We start from the raw sequence: 24292 nt of genomic DNA, 5'->3' as shown, positions 1-24292 counted from the left end.
CTGTATAAATAATTATTGTGAATTTAATTATTTAATTATTCAAAAATGTACTTATGTACTTTTACATATTTCGCCCTCTCCAAGAAAGGCTCCTGAGTCCGCCTATGTTCTAAGGCGCGTTGCCGCGGTGGCGTGACCATTCTTGGAGTTTTCGGGAACATATTTTTTTTTAAGGGACCACCTCTACTCCTTGTAGACTCGGTTACACTGTTGCCAAATTAGTAGAGGTTTTAATAGCAAACTCGTGGCTCTCGCATTATTTTGTAACATTACAGAAGATATACAGAATCGGGAACTATTGTCAGAAATCGGGGATGAATGTTCACTTTACGTTAAAACTGTTCGCGAATATACAATTTGGTGTCGAGTCTTGGTTCGTCCAGCCTTTTAATTTGGCTGTTAGGTAGTTAGTTTCTTCAGTATCTGCGCCATTGCTGCAGGATTGTCCTTTGGTACCTGTACAAGGAGCAGAATTCTGGTTTGAAAAGTCAGCAACTTTTAGACACACAAATTCTACGAATTTGTTATAGAGGGCTCGAAGTGGTTACTGGTGGTCCGCAGTGTCTGTTTTTTAAGGGGTCATGCTCAGTCAGGAGGCCGAAAAAAGGGTGGTCTTTGGAAATTTTTTACTCAAAAGCTATAACACATTTCTCAAAAAATCCTTTTTCCTTTTATGGATTGCATCTAGTACCGTGCATTGTAATTTTTTTATTTAAAAATATTTATCAATAACTAAGTTATTGTCCATCACTCGAAGGTTCTCTAAAAAAAGGGTTTCTGCGGTGACCACTTCAAAAGAATTTACTTATTATATTATATTATCTAGTATTTGAACGAAGGATTTTTCGAAATATTAATTTGGGAAAAAATGGCTGATGTTTAAAGTAAAAGTTTAAAATTTTATCATGAAAACTAAGCATCGGATAAAAATCCTTCGTTCAAATACTAGATAATATAATAGAATAAGTAAATTCTTTTGAATTTTTTATTTTAGATCGACTTTTGAGCAGCAGTGGTCACCGCAGAAGCCTTTTTTTTAGAGAACCTTCGAGTGATGGAGAATAACTCAGTCATTGATAAATATTTTTAAATAAAAAAATTACGATGCACAGTACTAGATGCAATCCTTAAAGGGAATTTTTTTTTTAAGAAATATGTTATAGCTTTTGAGTAAAAAATTTCCAAAAAGACCACCCTTTCTTTCGGCCTCCTGACTGAGCATGACCCCTTAACCCTCGGGCGGGCGCGCCAATGAGAGGTCCACGAGCAGGCGCGTGTGAACCCAGTTCATCAGTTGCAAATAATCATTTTAGCCCCCTTATATATTACACGTCAGCAACGGTTTCTCTGTTGACGGTGGTAACTTAAATTAAATGTGATGGGAAAATATTAGCAATGTATCCAAAAATGCAGTAAATGCATTTAAAAGCACAAAAATAGTATATGTAAAACATTTTTCACATCAAAAATGAAAATCAACTGGCACAAGCATCATAGGGTTCTTGAAACACCCCTCTAGGTCATTAGGCCTAACCGAGACCTAATGAAGGAAATACGCAGATCGGTGAACGGAGTTCACAAAGCGCGCCCGCTCGAGGGGTAAGCTATCCATTTGGACGATTTAGTTCTGACCATGGAAACATCGAATAAATGTAAATTGCTCACCATGTGTCCAGCCCTGTTGACCCAGTACACGGAGAAATTGCTATAGGACTTCACGTAGCCCTCGACGATGCCATTGGAGGTCAACGGAAGCCTGCTGGAGTTTAGCCAGGCAGCAGCGTTCTTCCACTTCATCTTCTCGACCCATTGGAGGGTACCTAAGACGTCGCAAGAACGAAAAACAATAATTAATAAAAAATTAATAGCTGTGCCATTTCCACAGACATTGCGAGATGCAGCGGCTGAACCTAGGCAGGTCCCCTGCTTTTCGTTACATCATGAATCAACTCGGTTTGCATTGCAAAGCCGGAGAAAGAATGCACTTAGAGTTGAGCAGGCTGGAGGAATCGATGGAGGAGCAAGTGTCCTCTTAACGATGACATTTACTGTCAGCGAATGCCGAAGAAGAGCAAAACAAATAGATGCAGAGCAAAGGGGGTGCAATGATTGAAAGTTCACAGGCGTATTCTGCATCCCAGAATTAGAGAATGAAATGTATATGAATCCACGTCTGCTGTAATTTCTTTGATATACTTGAGAGGATGTACTTTTTCTAAAGTTCGTACGCCACTAGTAAAACAGTGGGCACGCAACTGGAGGAGCACATTGTCAGTGGGAAACAGGCACATGCCACATATGCATAAATTTTCGCTGCATTGTACAATTAATTCGTTTGCGCATTGTAGCGTAATAATTAAATTTTCTTCACGCTGAGACTAAACAAATGCCTACGGAGTGGAGAAGGTTCCTTGGCTCCTTGGGGACGCGTGAGCTAATAAAATTAATTTTCCAGCTAAAAGACAATAGTTGTCATTTACCAGCTAATTCAAGTACCGTTTAATATAATTACAGTTTCCTACCACATTTGTTATGAAAACGAGCTTTCTCCCTTCAACTTGCTACCCTCTAAAATCATAAAACGGTGGCATGCGTCTGTTGTCCCCTGGGTGCCTCAAAAGCAAATAACACAATGCGAGAGCAAGCACTTTAATCGCGTCACACGAACCTGGAGTGTCCACGATCAGGTCCAATTGGCCAGTGAGCACCACCACTTTCAGATCAGTCTGGTTCAGCAGGAGCTCCACTAACAAACGACGTACGAGATTGATCGACGAGATTTCAAGTTAATTCCCTTGTTTCCCAACGAATTGTTCAAATGCGATACCTTTGTCGATAACGGGTCTCATGAAATCCGTCCGCAACATGTCGAAGACTTTATTGGCCTGTTCGTTGTGTTTCACCGACAACCCCAGCGCTTTCTTCACAGGACCGTTCATCAAGTTACCCAGCTCAACGTCGTCCTGAGTGCCAATCGAGTTTTCTGCATTTACGAAACGTGTGTTACAAACAGAAGAAAAAAAGGGACCATTCTGATTTTTTTTTAAACCGCCCAGGTTTATAGAGGACCTCGATATAAGTATCAGGCAATTTTTCGTTTGTACCCACTTTCGGTTCTGCAGGGTGAAAACAATGATGTATGATTTCCTACATTCCTGTACTATTGCGAGATGAGAAGAAGCAAGACTACCGCCAAGCTGAAATTTCACATTTAATGTACGTCATTTATTTATTTTTTATAACTATTTCATTTCATCCACCCAGCAATTTCTCTTTCTACGTTGCTTCTTTCTCTTTTTTAAAATATTATAAGCAATAATCGAAGCACTATGTTTTTGCACATCCATAATCACGGTCTCACTTCGTTTGTAGCTTAAAAGAAACTGAGAGAAACCGCAGAGAGTAAGCGCAGACCAATTTCTAGTGGACACGGTTCTGAGAGTTCTATCGGATAGTAAGCTCTCGGCGAGTTTTCTATCGCCTACCTGAGAGTAAAAATTTTCGAAATTGCTCTCAAGTTGACACACAATTTCAGAGTAACTATCGAGAGTAACTTGCGCGAGTTCTCTCAAGTGGACACGTACCTTAAGAACCGAAGAGTAGGACTTCTTGTAGGGGATAAGGTGGAGCGAGCGGGCGATTCCCCTTGCCCTTCTGACATTTCAGCTTGGGTGGTAGTCTTGTTTCTTCTCATCTGGCAATAGTACCTATATCTTGAAAACTATAGTAGATATAAAAAAATTATTACAATGAAAAGTTCATGATTTTTCATGCTCTATACAGCTATGCCATCGAATTGTTTAAAATTGCATTAGGGAACGCCTTTTTGTTTAAACTACAAGTTTTCAACAATTTGATTGCACAGTTTTATAGAGCATAAAAAGCCCTTAAGTTTTCATTCTAATAATTTTGTTACGCCTACTATAGTTTTCAAGGTATATATACAGTATTTCCTCGTTAAGGGCTCGGTTTGGTGCCTCGGAGAGGCACTGAAAGCGGGGGAGGACAGTACAGACAGACGACGCGTTGATGTTTTGTCTCGCTTCGTCTTTCGGACACCTGACACTCTGTCCTTCGCGAGCGCTTATCGTGAGCCGGGCCTGCGTCAAGATTTTGCGAAGCGGTTTTCGTGCTCACGGTAAGCGCTTGCGACCATCGCGCACGCTCGCCGCGCACGCAGTGTTCCATCTGGCCCCTCCCTTCAGCCAAAAAGAAGCGAGAAACGAACGCTTGGAATTAGGGCTCTGTTCACGATATGGGCTCAACGCCGGTCCCGACCAGCGAGCCGTTAACGAAGAAATACTGTACAGGAATGTAGAAAATCACACATTAATGTTTTCTCTCCGAAGAACCGAAAATGGGCATACACAAAAAATTGCCTGATACTTTTATTGAGCCCCCACCTGCAAACCTGCGCAGTTTAAAAAATAATCGGAATGCTCGGGTAATTTTAAGATGCGAGGGTACCGTTATAGAGCGAGGGTTTCGGGCCAAATTTGCCGGCAAGAGAATAGGACATTCGTCCGCTTTTAATTTTCGTCAAAATGTTATAGAAGTCGACGTTATTGGTGACCTTGGCGATGACATTTTCGGTGTAACCCCATAAAGTGGTGGAGGTCAGCCAATCTCCAGCTTTGACAGCGGTCTGCGTCTTCTGCGCAGCATCCTGGATTTTATTGTAACCAGCAGTGTCGACCATGCCCTAAAAAGAGACCTCCCCTGTATGTATCAACGTTCTGTGGTATAAAAATAAGGAATAAATGTGTCTAGCTGTAAATCTCACCGTGGCTAGTAAAAATGGGGCCCAAGTCATCACGGAATCAATGGGAGAGATCCAGGCGTCACCCAGAGCGACGCCTCTCAGGTTGCTATTGATAGTGCCTGCCTTCTGCGCCTGATTTTACAGTAAGCAGATAGTTACTCGACGATATCTTGCTAAGCGTTGAATTCTATACTGGCATTTCATGAAACAATGTATTGATATATTCTGCTCTGACAAGGGGAGGACACCATGTGGTAGACACGGATTTTGATGAGCCTTGGCACGATGGATCTGTATTAAAAATAAGTAAATAGGTGTCCGAGCGTTTCAGCCAGTAGGCCTTAATAATACAGATATTTACATGTAAATTATTAAAAATTTCATAGTGGCCGTGAGGTTTCAGTGGGTAAAAATCCCACACTACCCTGGCGCCCGCAGAAGATTCCCTTCTGGAGGCGTGGGGGTGTCTTTTGAAGATGTCTCCACGTTAAAAAAAATTTAATAAATTTTTTTTATAAATTATATTTTTTTATAATTTTTTTTTAACTTGAGGAAATCTTTAAAATGCACCCCGACTCCTTCAGAGGGGATCCCCCGGGGGCGCTAGGGTAGCGTGGGATTTTTACCCACTAAAACCCCACGGCCACTATGAAATTTTTAATAATTTCCATGTAAATATCTCTACTATTAAGGCCCAATGGCAGAAACGCTCTGACACCTATTTACTTATTTTCAATATAGATCCCCTTGCGAGCGAAATTGATAAATTAGATGGATTAAACGGAGTACAGTGAAATACGAAGAGTTTCACCTTGTACCAAACGAGAGCGAACTCAGCGCCCATTTTCCCTCCGTATGATTCGGTTGTGATGTATATAGGGACGTTAGCGAATCTCGGCAATGCCTTCAGGAAGCCTCTCATGCATTGCAGTAGATCGTTAGCGATTTGAGCGTTGGTCGTCGTGTATCCTAATATTGACGTGGTGTAACTGAAGCCTGTGCCGACTGGGTTGTCGATGAAGAGGACATTGTAATCCTTCACCTGTGGAGAAATCATCTAAACTTTAACATCAACCCTTGAACAAATATTTTAAGGGAAGAGGAAGGACTTCTTTAAATGTCGCTCTTTTAAACGCAAAAGGTTTTGTAAAAATATACGCGTCCGCTTCTTCAGAAAGAATTCACAAACATTCGCCTCTTTTCGGCCGCCTGAACAGATGCAACCCCTTAATAAGAAAATACACGAAGGCAGACAAATATCTATTGAAAGTAAAGAGACCAAGCAATCAATCCACTAAGGGGTGCCATTTCGATCTCACCCCTCTCTGCCATAGCCACTGTGCCCATTACAGAAAAAGATTTACTAAAAATAGAGTGGATAAATCTGATTAGTCTGCACCAGACACCAAATCTAATTTCAGATCTGGAATCTTGAGTGGAGTTTGTCAACAACGATATCGAGATTCGTGTCGCTAAGATAAATGAAGCTTAATCAAGAAGCAATTAGATAGAGAGGATCGGATAGAGAAATTGGTAGGATTAAGCATTTTATCGATTCACGTAATGGTTGTATGATCTTCCTACCCAAGAGTAATTCCTTGGTGTCAAGTTGACGTCGAGGGGGCCAAGTTCCTCGAAGTTCCCGAACGAGGTGGAGGATCCGCCCGGTCCGCCTTGAAGCCAGATGATCAGCGGCTTTTCGTAGTACGAGGAAACGTTCGCGGTGGTGTAGTAAAGCCACCAGAACATGTTCCCGTCCGGACGTACCTTCACGTGCCCCCATTCTTGTTCACCAGGACCAAACCCTTTCCTGGCTGTTGGGTAAAAAGCGCAATTGGTTCATCTAGCAGCGCTACTTTGGTTGAAGTTCATAGCTTTGTGGTTTAACTTATTCGAGGACTTCTTATTCCTTAAATATATTACTATTTCTTAATATAATAATAATATATATATAATATAATTATATTATATAATATAATATAATTATATTATATATATATTATTATATTAAGAAATAGTAATATATTTAAGGAATAAGAATTATATTATATAATATAATTATATTATATTATTCCTTCTTATAGTATACTAGCTTTACAACTCGGCTCTGCCCGGGATTCTGATTTTATAAAAGAAAAGAATTTTTTATTTACTTATTTCTTGTGAAAATAGTCACATTCAGCTGGATTAGCTAGGCATAATCAGCTGGGACACACTTCGTGACCTCAGAGTTTACTGTTCGAAAGTTTTTAGGCGACAGACAAACACAGAAACACTTTCTGCTTTATATATTAAGATTTAATTATTCTTACTCCTATAATATATTTAATTATTCTTATTCCTATAATATAATATTCCTCAAAGAATATTAATCAGTGTCATTTAGAAATTACCGTTGACTCGTGAAATTTATATTTTCTTTGGGCTATTTATCTTCCCGAGCTTTTCGAATAAATTAACAGAGTCTTCTGCAGAAAATCGAAAGAACAGATGAAGCTGGCGGTAAAATGTTGATTAGGTTTCATTCGGTATTGTAGTTGATTAGAGATTAAGGTGACTCGAACGATGCGTGGAGTTTCACTCGTGAGTGCCTTCGTCGATAATGGTACACATCGAGATTGACGGTGGATTGAAGATTGGCTCTCCGAACACGGGTAGCTTGAGCGATTCTAGTTTAACTCGGACGCCTATGTATATTTGCGACGTTTTAAGACAGGCAAACGAGAGTCGAGGAATAAGAAATTATTCCGTTAAGATCACCGTTAAGCACCGTTAAGACCGTTCCTTAGCTGCCAAATTTCTACAAAAACGACTCCCAGCAGAAGACTTCATCATTAACATAAAACACAGTAAGTAGGTGCCTACCTATATTCCTCAGTCTTAAACTAACAAGGAAAAATTATGAAACTTTCGGGATACGCAGAAGATATATAGCGCAATTTTTTACGCAATTTTTTTCTGTCCAAAATCACTCTAAGGGGGTGAAATTTACCCCCGAAAATCCAGCTATTTACCGATCTTGTGTTATAACGCGCGAACTGTAAGAGATAGAAAAAAAGTTTTCAGACAAAAGTTACTTCTTTTAAGGGGTTGTACCTACTCAGCAGGCCGAAAAGAGGCGAATGTTTGTGAATTTTTTTTGAAGAAGCGAAAGCGTATATTTTTACAGAACTTTCTGCATTTAAAAGAGCAACGTTTAAAGAACATTTGGTAATTTTTTTGTAGAAAAATTTTACGTTTATAATAAAAATACAACGTCATCAAAAATACACTACACCAAACTTTCTGAAATTTAGTGGACTTATTTTTTATATAAAAATCTACCGAATGTCGGGAGGATTTTTTTTTCAAGGTATAGTTTCGATTTTATCAACGAAAAACAGCCGTTTTTTTCGCGCAAAAATCTGAAATTGAACTTTAAACAGCCGAGCCATTTTGTTTTAAATGAATATTTCGAAAATTTCCTCCGTTAATCAGAGTATACATTAATATACTAACGAAATCTTTTTTGTTTTTTAATTTTAGATAATCTGGTTTCGAATGGCAGTGCTCACCGCAGAAGCAAATTTTTAAAAATGCTTCTTGGATGTCGGTTGTTATTTTATTATAAACGTAAATATTTTTCCACGAAAAAATTACCAAATGTTCGTTAAATGTCGCTCTTTTACGTAAAAAAAGTTGTATAAAAATATATGCTTCCGTTTTTCTAAAAAAAAATCGCCTCCTTTCGGGCGCCCGACTACGTGTAACTCCTTAATTAAAGCTATCACTCGGTAACTTCCAGTTCTCCAGTTAAAACACAAAATCGGAAGATACCCGGATTTTCAGAGGTCAATTTCACCACCTTGGAGTGAATTTGGGCGGTAAAAAAATTGCGTAATAAATATCTATATAAACCTCCACGTATCCTCAAAGTTTCATAAGTTTCTGAATTTCCGGGGTGTGATCTTCCCCTGTCAGCCTTCTTAAACTAACAAGGGGAGGATACCATGTGGTAGACACCGATTTTGTGTATATAAATAAGTAATTAGGTGTCCGAGCGTTTCTGCCAAAGGGGCTTAATAATAGAGATATTTACTTGTAAATTATTAAAAATTTCATAGTGGCCGTGGGGTTTTAGTGGGTAAAAATCGCACACTACCCTGGCGCCCGCAGAAGATTCCCTTCTCGAGGTGTTGGGGTGCCTTTTCAAGATATCTCCACGTTAAAAAAAAACTTTATAAATTTAAAAAAAAAAACTATAATTTTTTTTAACAAATAATTATTTTTATAAATTTTTTTTAACTTGGGAAAATCTTCAAAAGGCACCCGAACTCCTTCAGAGGGGAATCCCCCGGGGGCGCCAGGGTAGCGTGGGATTTTTACCCTCCAAAACTCCACGGCCACTATAAAATTTTTAATATCTCTATTATTAAAGCTTATTGGCTGAAACGCTCGCACACCTATTTACTTATTTTCGATATAGATCCATCGTGCCAAGGCTCATAAAAATCCGTGTCTACCACATGGTGTCCTCCCCTTGTAAGAATAAAGAAGCAACGCAGCTCGGCTGTTACCTGCCCAGAAATTCCAGCCCCAAGTTTCGCCCTCGGTTGAAATTTCCACCCTTATTACCCACTGACTAGAATTCACGCTAATTATTCCGCGATCTTATTCCCTGATCCTATGAGCCGAAACTCAACGACTCGAGGCAATATTTAGCCAGCGAAATTATGCTCACCTAGCGTCCCCGACGCGAGGCAAAGCGTCGCCAGCAAAAGCACAGGCAAACCTGCCATTGTCCGCCGCGTAACAGCTAGTCTTCGACTAAACAACCAGAACGCTATTCTATCGCTTATCAACCATTAGCGAGCGGCCGATTAGATACACAATCGGCTCGATCGGTCTCATCGAGATTTCTAAATTTTTGGGTGTTCCAATCGGAGCGCACTAACGATTGTGATTGTTTCTTATTCCCTTTCCACGGGAGGGACTTTAGAAAACAATCAGCCGCAACGGAACGTTATCTTCGATAGAACCGATCCCTCCTCTCCGCCGGTCGAGATAACTCGTATCTTTTAGCCGTTCTTCTTTCTTCCTTCGGGGACTCGAAGCTCGCTTTCGAAAATACCTAGCCGGGTCAACAAAAAAAGTGTCACTTTCTCGGGCGAGGAGCAGCGGGGCGTATTCTTCGTCGGCGAATTAATCAGCGCGATGCTCCTCGATGGTTTAGGGCGCGAGCGATAAATAATTCATCCCCCGGGGCCAGCGAAGTTGACAAATCGCTGCCGCTGCAATTTACATGGACGAGACACCTTCGCGGGGCGATGATCGATCGTGACGAGCAGCAGATCGGCCATACGTGCCCGGTCGAAATTGTGAAATCGGCGGGTCAAGTTTGAGGGGAGCTCGGAGGCGACGGAACCGGGGACGCCACCTCGGTCTCGGGTGCCGCTTACGTAATCGTCTGATTCTGGCTATAAAGTGTATGGAAGCAGGAACCCCGTTTCTGTGCCACGGCTCTGGAATGTAGATGGACGCGGAATCTTCCGAGATGGACGGACAGATACCGACGCCGTGCCCGTGAAATCCGGAGTGCCATAATCGGTGATTCACTGGCTGTAGAGAAGCACTCGTCGACGGGATCTCCTTTCTCTGAGAGGTCCTTCGATGAAAGCGTGTTGGATTCTTCGCAATGCAACTTCGATGGAATTCTCGCGGAATTTTTACGGACTTTTTAAGCTGGAGTTTCTTCGCATCTGCATATTTATTAGCATGATTATAGACACCTAGGTGACGATCGTTTATTAGGTATCGGCTCGATTGTTTTAATTAAGTGATAAGGATCTTATAGTATTCGGTGGTTCGCTGGAAATTAATTATCGAGCCTGCGATGCTCTATCTCGAGGAATTCAAGCAGGGAGCATCGATCAAGTACCCGCGGCTTCTTAATCAGTCCCCGACTTCTCTGCTGCACAAGTTTCTTATGTACCGTGAGTAGTAACTTTAATCTTTCCACGAAGCCGTGATAAATAATCGTCGCGCGCCTCTTCGCGCGTCAATTTTCCCCAGATAGTAGTTACAAAGGTTGTTAATATAATAATTTTATTTTTTTTATTTTTTATTTATTAGTTTAACGGGACGCACCCTTTAGATACAAAGAAGCATATAACTAAGTAAGAGACAGTCAGCTATAGTTAGCCTGTATACAGTACAAAAAATATATATACAGTGAGTAAAAAAAGTATTTGGACGGTTTTTAAAATCGCATAACTTTTTTAGAATCGGTCCAAACGACACGAGATTTTTTTAGAAGCTAGAAGGATTAGTTTGCTAAGTGACGTGTTTCGCCGTTTTGAAAAAAAATGCATTTGGTCGGAAAAGAAAAAAAAAATTGTAAACGTCGTTTTTTTAACTTTTTTCTGTGAGCCTGTAATGAAAATTCAAAAAACCCGTTTGTAGATTGAAGTAAGTTGTATACGTGCCTAAAATTTCATCAAAATCGGTTAACGTTGCTCCGAGCTACAGACGTTTAAAGATCGCAGAATAAGGCCGAGAATCGCGAAAATTCCCGAAATCAGCGATTCTCGACCTTATTCTATATCTATTCTGTGTTACATCATTTTATATTTTATGTTCAGAATAGTTTTATTTCCATATATTTTTTACAATGCTCGATTAGAGTTCAAAAACAGTTTTTTTTTTGGAATGTTTACTCTTATATTTTCAATACCTTAAAAAATACCGGTGAATTATCGGTGAACCGGTTTTGATTAAAATTTTACCGAATTACCGGTAATTGAAAAATTCGGTAATTTTGCAATCTCCAGTTATAACAATAGGAAGCTATGTAGGGGAAGGCCGCAGTGAATTTCCAAGAGCGATGGTGAGGCACAGACAAATCAAAACAGCGTCTCGTTGTCATAGAGCCGCTAGAGCGCGTGGACAAATTGGAGCGATTCAGATCATACAGATACCTCGGCGTACCTGTTGCAAGTATCTTACAGACAAGACAGCAGGGATGGAGGATCCATCTCTGCTTCATCTTAACCAGCCAGAACGTTGGAAAGAAGGCGTTATGTGTTCGTACTTGCGAGCATTATAAGAGAAACGCCAGTGTTGGGCATTACTCGAATAAATTTTTCTCCAGTGAGAATAAAAAATCTGAATAATCTTCGAATTAAAATTTCGAATAAAACGGATTTTTATTCGAGTAATGTCCAACTCTGTTAACCGTATTCCTTACAGGAATAATCATAATTACCACTTCACCAGGAAGACAGCTTTTCTCTGCCTTTCAACTCGTCCTGTATCTTTCCCTTTTTCTCCCCCCTCCCCCCCCCCAAAAAAACGGGAGAAATGCCGAGGCCAGATGGGTCCAGGCATTCGATAGGAATTAGTTATCAGACAGGCTGTCGTTTCTGAGGGGCCTGCCGAATTCTTCCACGTATCCGAGTAAATCAATCTTACTGTCATTTTCTTCGTCATTTGCATACTCGCGACAGCTGGCCCCTTCCGACCGGTGACCGACTTACGGCCGAATTGTAGACGCGAAAGGGGGAAACGTATTTGGGAATAATTGCGAAAGGTGCGTTTTCACTTCATCATTATCTCCCGGCAATCTTCCTCTGGCCCATCCAAGCGTCTCGGCCGCCACTAAGGGGCAACGGCGACTGCGAAAGTGGACGAGACAAACGCACCAATTAGCACGTTCGTCCAGGCGTTGGTGAAATTTCGTTCCCTTTTCCCTGTCTGAACAAACGGGGCGCAATTTTTCCCAAGCAGACGGGCCCAAAGCTGAGCGCTTCAACACCGTGACACTCTGGGTGTGAGCCACCCACAAGCTGATTTCGACGCTCTGCACGTTTTCCAATACGTAGAATATCTTGAATATTCGTGGAATATATCGTTCTCTGATTTTTTTTCAATTACCGAAACAGCCTACCTGCAAAATAAATACATTTCTCCAGAGCCGACTTACCAACTATTTTTATTCTCAATATATTATATCCGAGCAAAAACTCTGTAGATTTGTAGCTTCCAATATTGAAGTTTGTAAAAGTTACAATTTTCTAAAGATTTTCTTCGCTTTCCCTCGAAATATGGTAATCTAGAATTTTTTTACAAAAACTGTGGTAAAGTTTCAATAAAAACACTATTGGAATTCATTCTAGAGGCCTTGAAGTTTATCCATGATTTTTTTAATCCCATTGCATTCCCAAAACACGTATCAATAAATAGAACAAAAATCAACTTACAAGGGAACATCCCGAACCCGGAAATTAAAAAAATTCTGAAGCTTCATGAATATGTAGGGAAAAATCCCCCTGATTACAACGCAATTTTTATTTGCTGCCCAAATTTACTCTAAGGGGGTGTAATTGACCCCTGAAAATCCGGTTATTTTCCGATTTTCTGTTATAACTCGTGAACTGTAAAATAATTTTTTTACCAAATAATAGATCTAATTAAAAGAAGTAACTGTTGCCTTGAAACTTTTTTTCTATCTCCTACATTTCGCGAGTTATAACACAAAATCGGAAAATAGCCGAATTTCCACGAATTTAATTTCACCCCCTTCGAGTGAATTTGGGGCAGCAACCAAAAATTCCGTTGTAATCAGGAGGAAATCCCCTACATATTCACAAAGTTTCAGAATTTTTTGAATTTCCAGATTCGGGATCTTCCCTTGTCAGTAAACACATTCTTTTCGTGACAAAACAAAGTTCCAAACAACGGTCATTTTCTAGGGCGTTACAGTGGAAGGACCCCTTAAGTGATACCCTCCTTAATCGAATCTCGTTTCTTATTATCCTTGAACCCCTTTAAAAGAGAAATCGCAGGATACTCGCGAGATTGCACGGTGTTCGCGAAATTTCGTAAAAAATTCCCAAGAACCCACCCCCGTGTCCTCGACGAGCACCAGAGAGGAAAGTCGCAATCGCAAGTATTGCGAATGCTCTCCAACGTTCGACGACCTCTCCCATCCACTGCAACTCCAGATTTTTAATATCCACTCTGCTGTCCAAAGTCTCCACTGGATTACGGGGATTCGAGCATTCGTCCTTTTGTTTCACAGGCACGCGCGGGCGGTGTAACAGATTGCGCAATCGTCCCGTTACGAAGTCGACGAAGCGAGGCCCAGCCGTTGAAGGAACTATTCCTCGTCGCAGCATCTTCGAACGCAATCTCCCTTCCTATTTCGCGCGAGGTAATTAGTTCGCCGCTTCGTCCGGCAATCGGGAGATGCCTCCAGGCTTCCTTTCCTTTCGTTTCAGATGTTTCGTGCGTCTTAGCATTTGTCTTGGATTGTCCCTGAATTTCTACGCCATCGAAGAAAAGTGAAAGCGAGGAATTCAATGCACGATCCCCGAGACTCGGGATCCGGTAAAATAGAATTCGAAAGAGGAATTACGACATTTTTAGGCGCTGCCTGGTGCCAGGTCTGGGCTTGGTGCGCAGAGGGTTGATGACTTGGCAGGAATATCGAAGATTTATTGGTGAGACTATACTTATAGCTTGAATTAGTGTTTGTCTGTGGAGTTATAAACAGGCCCGGGGAAGATTTGAAAGAGTTCGAGGCGAAATACTGAAAACTGAAATATTTACATAAGCAAATACTGTTTGAAAATACTATTTCATTTAATGTTTATATTAAACAATATTTGAGAATGCTATTTCATTAAATGCTTAAATCGTTAGCAAATACTATTTACTAACAAGGGAAGATTCCGAACTCAAAAATTCCAAAAATTCTGAAACTTTGTGAATATGTAGGCGATTTCCTCCTGATTACAGCGAAATCTTTGTTTGCTGCTCAAATTCACTCGAAGGGGGTGAAATTAACCCCTGAAAAATCGGCTATTCCCTGATTTTGTGTCATAACTCGTGAACTCTAAAATAATTTCTTCGCCAAGGGGTAGATCTAATTAAAAGAAGTAATTTTTAACTTGAAACTTTTATTCTATCTCTTACAGTTCGTGAGTTATAGGACAAAATCGGCCGAATTTTCAGGGGTTAATTTCACCCCCTTCGAGCGAATTTAGGCAGCAAATAAAAATTTCGCTGTAATCAGGAGGAAATCGCCTACATATTCACAAAGTTTCAGAATTTTTTAATACACTCGGATTGGAATATACGAAATAGGGGATCGAAAGTAGGAGATATAAATTTCAAAACTGAACATATCTCCCAAAAGTCGCTCGTTTCCTTCAGCAGGTCTTAATATTATAAAGCAGAAAGTGTTTGTGTTTGTCTGTCGCCTAAAAACTTTCGAACGGTAAACTCTGGGGTCACGAAATGTGTCCCAGCTCATTATTTCTAGCTAATCCAAATGAATGTGACTATTTTCACTGAAAAAATAAATAAACAAACATTTTTTTTTAAATCAGAATCTAAATTTCTGGCGAAGCCGAATAGTAAAGCTAGTTACATATATTCGGGTAAATATTTCTCGCAAGTATTTCTGAACGTAGGTATGTATATAAACATATTTTTGTTGTTGTTGTCAGTCAGTCAGTGAATATTTAAAATACTATTTTCTTATATTTCAATGAAATACTCATTTCAAAATAGGTAGTATTTGTACGAGTGAGTATTAAAATATATATTTGAAATACTATTTCTTTATGTCGCTACTATTTCAAAGAAAAAATTATTTGTTAAATCCTGCATCACTCGAAGAAATAAAAATATGAAATTTGAAAATATGAAAATATGAAAAAAATATAAATTTAAAAAGTAGACGTGGGAATGATAATTTTCTATAGGATGAAAATTATGTTTTAGTGGATCCCGGACTTTAAAATTACAGAAACTTAAAATTGCAACAACCTGCTTCCTTTATTTTTATTATTACGATTTCTGTCGCAGCATTGGCTCCATGCCACTCGTTGAAATCACCACTGTTCAATCTTTTAATCTATGCATTCTATTTATGAATTCTTTCGTCACTCTGTTTAGTTGAATAATTAAAAAATGGAGTTTCGTACACACGTGACTGTGCTTATTTACTTATTTACATGCAAACTGGACTTCAAACGACTCAAAGATACACGTCCAGGGAACGCACGTGAACGAACTGGTCTCGTTCCCGCCTGCTGATTATCTCGACGATAATTAATAAGGAATCAGGAGCTCAAGCGCCCGGTTAATCTTCCTTGTTAGATAAAAGCCGCGTGCAGTAATTTTCTCCCCGAGCAGAGCCACCGTAACGATCCAGATTAACGATAATCTGTATCGCGATTAGATCGAATGGATTCGTATAAATTGATACTTAGCGGCGGAGAAATGCTCTCTATCGCGCGTGCAAATGCGTACCGTACGTTGAAAGTGAAGAATAGTTACGAAGGAGAAAGTGACAGCGTCATCGGTTGAGCATTCGTCGAGGGGGCGCGATTGAAAACACTGTTTCTCAATGTTCGCCGCATAGGGAGCGAAATGGTGGTAATAAAACAGTGGACGAAGGAAGATGTCGTTTCAATCCTTCCACATCCGCATCTCCTTCGTTCAAATCTTAATGAATTCTTAATAAATAGGTACCTCGGCAAGTTGGTTCCAGCAACCCTAACGCTTCTAATCCTAATCCAGAGTACAATAATCATTTTTCAAAAAATTATGCTCCAGAGATAAATAAATGAAACCTAAGAAGACGCGAAATAATATATCATTTTTTTTTAAAATATTGCAGGGTAAATTTGCATCCTCGAACGTCCCACTGTTGACTTAATTAAGTCAGGGGCTCAGAGGTGTATTCAGCATACTTTTTTAAATATTACTAGGTCACTGCAAAAGTTCCTTCGCATTATTGAGCCAAACTGTGTTATTAGAAGTAAAAATATACTACACGTTTTTGTAATCGAAGCCACTTAACCATATTCACTGGCCATATTTCTGGTAAAGGTACAGGTAAGTATAGTTAAAAAAGAAATTTCCTTACACCTAACAGCGCTTAACAATGAGCAGACAAATTTTCGCATCCACTTAATAATACTTTAAGCCTTAGAATCTGTAGGAATTAGGAATTGTGGTCCACTCAGGATTTAATCTTGGGGGGAGCCGAGTTGAACGGATGCAAATATTTTCAATGCACATTAAATAAAATTCAGTAAGTGATTATGAAAATTTATTTAAAGAATAAAATCCAGTTTTCTTTTTACAGAGCTCTTGAATCCACTCAGTCGCGGTTACATTAATCTCCTTTTTCTTTGGGCGGGTGCCAGGACCCCTTGCCCGGACCCTGCTCTCCCTCCGGGTGCGTCACAATTTAGAAATGTGGCCAAACAAGTGCCATCGTGTATTAAATGATAAGAAACACATTTGGGTGTTTTATACTCTCGTGGACATCGCTGTGCATGCCTATCCCCTTTTCAGTCCCAGGTTGGTCACTATCTCCACAAAGCACAGTAGAATAGTCCTCAAAGGACAGACGCCTAGAAATACATGTGCGCAAAGTGGCTGTCTACGGTTCTGTGCAGTTCAATCGACTATCACTCATCTAACTCGATTTGCCAATGCCTCGTTCGCGCGTTTTATCACGTTTCGCCGTTGATATTTGCAAGATGATATAGACCGATCGTGCAGGCCGCGCTTTCACGCGCTAGCAACGGTAGATTACGTGATTTCTGTAATTGGTATTCACGGTTAGCGATGCAAACGCTTCGACGCTTCGTCACGTACTCGTTACGGGGTTTTCTTGCCAACGGTGCCATTAAACGTAATCGATGCGGCGAAGGAAGAGTCGGGTGATCGTAATTGAGCGCGCGAATCGTTGAGGGGGGCCACCACCGTGGCGGGCGGAAAAGTAAGCCGTTTTTAAGAATTTCTTTCCAGGAATAATTTACAGTTTTTTCATAGAAATTTTTATTTCCTACCTTTAGTACGCTGTCTTAAGAGACAATACAGAAAAAAAATAAATAGAAAAACATCCATAAATTTTATATATTAATTAATCTTCTAGACCCCCACGCGAGCTGGTCGATCGTGTAACTATAGAACAGCAGGTCCGAAATGAAATTCCATATTTTTTTGATAAACTATATAAGTGTACACCACCTTTCGTATACCGCAAATTGAAAAATTTTTTCGCGTAATTTTTGCAGGAAAAAATCAGGATTTCAACTTTAAATAGCCGCGATTTTGTTTTAACTTAATATTTCGGAAAATTCTCTCCGTCAACCTGAGGATACATTAATATACTAACGAAATCTTTTTTGCAGTTTGATTTTAAATAACCTGGTTCCGAATGGCAGTGCTCACCGCAAAACCAAATTTTTAAAAATGCTTCTTGGATGTCGCATGTTATTTTATTACAAACGTAAATATTTTTCCACGAAAAAATTACGAAATATTCTTTAAACGTTGCTCTTTTAAGCGCAAAAAGTTCTGTAAAAATATACGCTTCCGCTTCTTCAAAAAAAATTCACAAATATTCGCCTCTTTTCGACCGCCTGACTAGGCATAACCCCTTAAGGACGCACGAAACGTGGAAAGTCGGACATTCCTGGCAAGGTGTCCCGAGCACCGAATTCTAATAGATGTGAACTATTCGGTGTAATCTGATCGTCAATACACCTCTGTCCGCCTATGTTTGCTCTTGTCCAATTGTGCTCGCTTCTTTATCCACTGGCCATTTGTCACCTCCGTACTAGTGTATTTTCATTCGCTGCCACAGAATCTCAATAGCCACCTTCCCATTCACCCACTATCCGTCTATTATACTCGACTCTCGTTCAGTCTCTACCATCGGCGGGAGCCTTCTCCGCTCGAAACACGAGTCCATTCAAAATCGTACAATCGATCTCTAATCTCCCATCTTGCGCGAGCGATCTCTACGAAAGACTGCCACGGTCTTCCAAGACCCGCTCGATCATCCACAGCCCACAGCGATTAATTTCACCGAACCCATAAGACAACCGCTGCGAAACAACTCTCCTCGAATAATACCCTCTAATAAATTTTCGGAGCCCAGCCACCGCGGCTACCCCTCCAAATGCAAAGCGATTGCCATTACACAAGTCCCCGCGCGGACTCTCCTCGGGAAGGAGCAAACAATTTCATCTCTAGCTTTATGTCATCGCTGGACAAAGAATCGGGGCGTTGCGCAACCCGTCGCTTGCCGTGAAAGTTCTATCGACGGCGTAAATATATAATTCCGCGGTTAACAGATCCGTGGCTAATACGTCGGAGCCTCAAAGGAACCGACGCCGAGAGGGGCAGCGTGGAAAGCGGCGGAGGGGAAGGTGGAGGGGGGGAGGGGGCGACGTAACGCGGGCCCATTGGCGAAGGCAATTAGGTATCGGCGACGGTGGCGAGGCGCAATTAGAAAGATCGATCGGCGTTCCGTTCGGATGAGTTCGAGTAACGAAGACGATGGGAATAATAGCTGGCAGGATGCGACGATCGAGGATAACGAGGGGACGGGCGATAATGAGACGCGGGCGATCGAGGATCGCGGGGAGGTGGGCCCCCGCGTCTTCCGCGGCCGTCGAGCGTAAGCGCCGATCCTTTCAGAATCGAATTAAGGGTGAGAGCAAGGGCGAGACGCGATATTGTATGTATATTGCCGAGGGAGATTAATTGCGGTCGCACGGTGCGCAGTGAATTGAAATTATGGAAAGGATGAGGCCCCGCCGCGTGGATCGCGATGGATCTATCGTCGATGTACAATGGAATTGCCTTTGGATATTTTATAAAATATTCTGGCTTCTGTTTATTCTCACGGGCCAGATGAAATGCCTGGGCTCTTAAAGTTCCCCTCCAGCGGAATTCGAGATTCGTGGAACAACCTCGGCTGACGAGAGTAAGGGGGAACTCGACGTCACGTGCCGATTGTTGCGCGCACTTGAACTTTAGCATCTCCCTCCTGCACGCTTTCGAAATGCAGCTGGACACGGATTCCGCGTTGCGCGCTTTCCAAAACTATTCCGCTTGTGGTGCTTTACGTAACGCGTGCAAGATCTTCTTACTTTGTTCCACGCAACTACGCGGCAGCCGAACTCGTCTGTCGTTCCTGTAATAACACGAAACGTGTCAGTACTTTGACCGATTTCTTTCATATTTAAATGATCACGTTCGTTCTAAACTCGTTCCCCCATATTGTTATTTCTAGGTACGTAAATGTGGAAATGCCTGCTCCGTTATAAAAATTCTAGTCGCGGTCTGCTTTCGTAAATATTTATATGTATTTATATTTATTTCAGTATGTATCGACGGGGTTAACCCTTTGTTATAAAGATCGCAGTCACACAAGCATAGAACAAATAATTAGAAAGTACGAAAGTAATGTGATTAAAAGAAAAGCAGAGAAGTGAGCGCAAAAGAACCGTTAATGATAGTGACAAACTAGGTAGATATGAAAAATCATAGGAATAATAATAGCAGCAAATATAACAGTACATAAATATTCTGAATGCAAGCTGAAGATTGGATAATTTACGATCCATTGCCTGTGATTTTCATATACATATATCTATATGTATTGGGAAATACTGTGAGAGCGCCATCTACTAAAGTAACCTCTGTAATCGGGTGAATCGCGTTACAGGACTGTTGTCACGCGAGTATCGAAACAGTGCAATAATGTTTTCGTCGTTAAATAGTCCGTTAAATCTTACACAATCGATCATCAAACAGTCGAAATTCCCAATACTGCCAATTACATGTGACAGCTAACTCGATTAGACTGCTTCAATTTTCGCCACCAGATTGCGCAACGGAAGTAAGAAAATGCCGATATAGAAGTGTCAATACTTCTAGGAATCTAAAATAAAAATAACAGAAATTGAATTAGACTCCGATATTTAAACATCAGAGGTGGCTGAAATTCTCGTTGCCAGTTGCCTGAAAATTCAAAATGCACCGCGAGATGCTTCCCCGTGATTTAGAGTATCGAATCGAATCCTCGAGGAAGGACGAGGAGAGAATGTGGCAACTTCAGTTCGATCGTCTTTCAGCTCACGCTGCCGCCGCGGTGTCCGAACAAATCTAAAATCACGGAACGCGCTGCTCGGGCCTCACTGTCGTATCCTTGTTGCGTGCAAAGCAGCGCCGGCAAGTTTCTAATACGTTTTCGCGCGCGGGCCTGCTAAAGATCCGTAACAATTACGCAACACCGTAAAAACACGTGACGCTGATTCTGCGGGATTCGTGAATAACCCGTGGACATCCGATCGCATCGACTTCCGGTGAACTCGTTAGACGGATATTTCGACGGCCCGACTTAATACTGGAAACTACGAACAGCATCGGTCGTGTATTTTTGGCGGATTTTAATGACCCGTCGGTTTATTCCCGCAGACGAATAGCATGGAACAGATCGCGATCGTATATTTCCACAGACACGCCTCCAAAGAAACAAAAGCTTCGGTTATACAGTTTACAGTTTGTACTGTAAGAATTATTGTTCTAACCGCGTCGCTTCGTGCACGATAAACGGGGAAATAAATATTTAGACGGTCGATATTCCTTGGACAGTAATTACGATACGCGGTAGCGATCGGATCATTTGTACTTACTCTTGCAGCGCGAGATAAGGGAATAATAGTCGATGCCAGGCGTTCAATTATTTCAACGCACTGCGAATTATCTCCGCGGAGTAATTACATTGCTAGTTGCGAAGGTATTTCGTCGTTTTCACGATGGATCGTCGAACAGGCGTAATAACTGCCGCCTCGGAAACGGTAAGCCGGAAGAGGTGTCGCCGTGAATATTTCTCTACTAACGATCACTTAGGGTTTCAGTGAGAATTACCAGCTTGACCACCATAGTTCGCTTTATCGCCGCTGAAATCGCGACACACAGCTCGCCGTGCCGGAAGACAATTAGACTCTCAAGCAAACGCGTCTCATTAATGCACGTAGAAACGTCTCTCCGCCTGAGGTTTGATATCGTTCTGGATGTTAATCCGAAGCTGTCCACGAATTCTCTACTTTACTGATTTTGCTTTGCTGTCCAGCTTCGTCTTCCCAGCTGTTCAAAATTAACCTTACTTTCCTTGGTGCATGCATACTTGCCGTGTGTACGTACTTCCGAATCAGTGTACATTACACAGCCATCAAAATGAAACTTTTTTCTGTTCCGCAATATCCACTGGGTGATTCTTGTAGAGATTTTCGCCCTGAACACGAATCCGCGAGCAGAATTGCTGTATCACCCTCAGTTTTTGAAAAACACGAGCTTTTGTATAAACACACGATTTTGGGCAAAAATGAGGTATTACGTGAAAACTTAGAACGTTAGAAAGTTTAACTTAGTCTCAAAAGACAGAGGAGATGTTTCCTGAATATATCAGTGTATATAGTTATTAAATTTGAATGTTCTGAATGGTTTCTATGTAATATTTTTTCCATTTTTACGAAAATTGTTTAGCTAGCCCGAAAATGCTATCCCGATTCGTATTCAGGACGAAAATCCCTACAAGAATTACCCAGTGGATAATGTAGAACCGAAATCGTGTTGGATAGTGTTATTTACTGCAGAAAGGAACCGACTGTCACCTAAAGCTTCGTTAAGAAATTAGTGGAAACGTGACATTACAAACGAAACAGTAACATGTTGTGAGTGAACACCCATAATTCTCCAGTGAACATAAATAAATGTCAACTGAGCTAATAGGATGTCGAACACGATGTGTACTGATTGCTTGAACCTCGCAACACTGGAGGGATTCGTCAACGTGGAACGTGAGTCCTTTATCAACTTTCCCTTTCTTTTTCCTACTTTTCTTATAGAGTCTAAAGAGAAGTGAGAAATTTCAGGAATATTCAGGATTATATTACAAAAACGGAATAGCCAAAGGTTTTTTATTTTTATTTGTTTTAATTTACGCCTGATGTTTATTAAATCAATTAACAAATACGATGTGTAATAATAGAACGTGTGAGAAGGCAGCACTCATTTATAGTGGTTCTGAATAATTATCTGATATGCCCATTGGCTGCAACGATAGATAATTTTCGAAGATGATAGCTTGATCAATAAGCCCACTATATATTTTCAATACACCGAGCTGAAGCCAAGAGCGGATCTAGAGGGGGGCGATAGGGGTGATCGCCCCCCCAAGAGTAATAAAATAGAAAAATATTATGACACTGCGAACTATTCTGTATAAATAATTAATGTAAGTATAATTATTTAGGTTATAGTATCAGATAGAGATATTAAAATATAAATCACAAGCAAATTTTAAATCTTGTAAAAGAAGATTAAAAAATGTATTTATGTACTTTTACATATTTTACCCCCTCCAAGGAAAGCTCCTGAGTCCGCCACTGCCTGAAGCTCGTGAGAGAGTCCATAACAATAATAACAATGCGTATGGATCCGAAGGCTTCGTCTTTATAGTCGAGGGGTGGAGACAGAAAGCGTGTCAGAAGCCGTGCAATCGTGTTAAAAATGCTAGGGACTTGGGCATGCGTGTACGCAACTAGCAGGCCGATAGGTTGCGCAACGTGCCAGCAGAATCGCCCGCAGAAACTGCTAATGCATAGAAAATCGAAACCCAGCAATCGTTTTAATCCCCTTGTTCCGAGTTCCTGGTTAGATAAGCTACTTCACTGTCCACTGCTCTTAGCTCAGGAAACAAAGTTTGTCATTCTAACCTGATTCACAACTACCTGCAAAAAGCGCGCGTGTACGTGTCCGCCAAATTAACCTCACTTGTTTCTCATCGTGCGAATCACACGACTTGATTATTGCTACACGAACGCGGAAGGAAAGTGAGCATCCTGTGGTGGCCACCGTTCTGCTGATCTTCTTTCTCCGCAGCACTAAATGCTTCTATTACGGCTGCCACTGTAAATGCTTATATATGTGCAATAAATAATCTGACACCGTTATAAATATGCCGGAACTTAACATTCTAATGGAATTTCCTTTTGAAAGGAAAATTTCCTTGCGTAAAAATTGCTGCAATTTAGAGAAAAGGAAGAGGAGACTTAAGAAGTGCATATTTGGAGGTTATTAATCATTAACCCATAAACGCAATATTAAATTTTAATTATTTTCGATTAGGGCAGGTTTTTATTTTATTGTTTGGCCGGTAATGGGTTCAGTATACAATTTTCCATTTTAATTTTTCTAATTCCTGTCAGGAAAGTAGTTTCAGATAAGCTTTCGTGATTGTTTTGAGGCATTTCGTAAAAGATCATCGAATTGCAAGGTAAGATGGTTTTTGCAAAGTCGTTGGTCTATAAATAGAAAGTATGGAATTCCTTTCCAAAAGTGTTGCGATGAAAATGCCTGTTCGAGAGAAAGATCTCTTAGATGCTCCATGTAAAACACTTTTTTTTCGTGGAATGACGTTAGGTGGTCGTTAAAAACAGGATTAGCTAAAAGTCACTTTCACCGGGCTGCTCGGTCCGCGGCGTTTGACGGCGATTGGAGGCCTCCTTGTCGATCATAAGCGACATTACGCGTTCGTAATAGGTTCACGCGTCTAGCATAGGGAAAATATATCGTTCTCTTTTTATATAAACAGTCTGCGTCGGTTTATTAGAAATTCAAATATGGAGATCACGTTCTCGCTGATATTCTACTTCTACTGCGTGCCAT

General features: G+C 40.8%; 2 protein-coding genes and 1 long non-coding RNA gene across 3 annotated transcripts in view; 1 reads left to right on the top strand and 2 right to left on the bottom strand.

Moving 5' to 3' along the window:
• Window positions 1-228: 228 nt before the first annotated feature.
• Window positions 229-9617, bottom strand: LOC143373566 (retinoid-inducible serine carboxypeptidase). The gene is made up of 9 exons (XM_076820965.1): window positions 9483-9617; window positions 6347-6576; window positions 5574-5804; window positions 4784-4894; window positions 4468-4702; window positions 2828-2983; window positions 2669-2746; window positions 1666-1820; window positions 229-456 (listed from the first exon to the last, which is right to left on the bottom strand). The coding sequence occupies exons 1-9, from the start codon at window positions 9538-9540 to the stop codon at window positions 400-402; spliced, it is 1311 nt and encodes a 436-aa protein (XP_076677080.1). The 5' UTR covers window positions 9541-9617; the 3' UTR covers window positions 229-399.
• A 7294-nt stretch (window positions 9618-16911) lies between these two features.
• Window positions 16912-21396, bottom strand: LOC143373659 (uncharacterized). The gene is made up of 3 exons (XR_013086499.1): window positions 21256-21396; window positions 20356-20501; window positions 16912-19751 (listed from the first exon to the last, which is right to left on the bottom strand). It is a non-coding gene; the product is annotated as an uncharacterized LOC143373659 (long non-coding RNA).
• The window catches only part of LOC143373514 (methyl farnesoate epoxidase), a 65318-nt gene continuing 61728 nt past the window's right edge, over window positions 20703-24292 (top strand). The window contains exon 1 of the mRNA XM_076820865.1: window positions 20703-22422. The gene's annotated coding sequence lies outside the window, so the exon portion shown is untranslated. The remainder of the gene's footprint in view (window positions 22423-24292) is intronic.

The sequence above is a fragment of the Andrena cerasifolii genome, chromosome 1 (genome assembly GCF_050908995.1).
Source record: "Andrena cerasifolii isolate SP2316 chromosome 1, iyAndCera1_principal, whole genome shotgun sequence".
NCBI classification, from domain to species: domain Eukaryota; kingdom Metazoa; phylum Arthropoda; class Insecta; order Hymenoptera; family Andrenidae; genus Andrena; species Andrena cerasifolii.
This window is presented reverse-complemented; position numbering and strand designations above follow the sequence as displayed.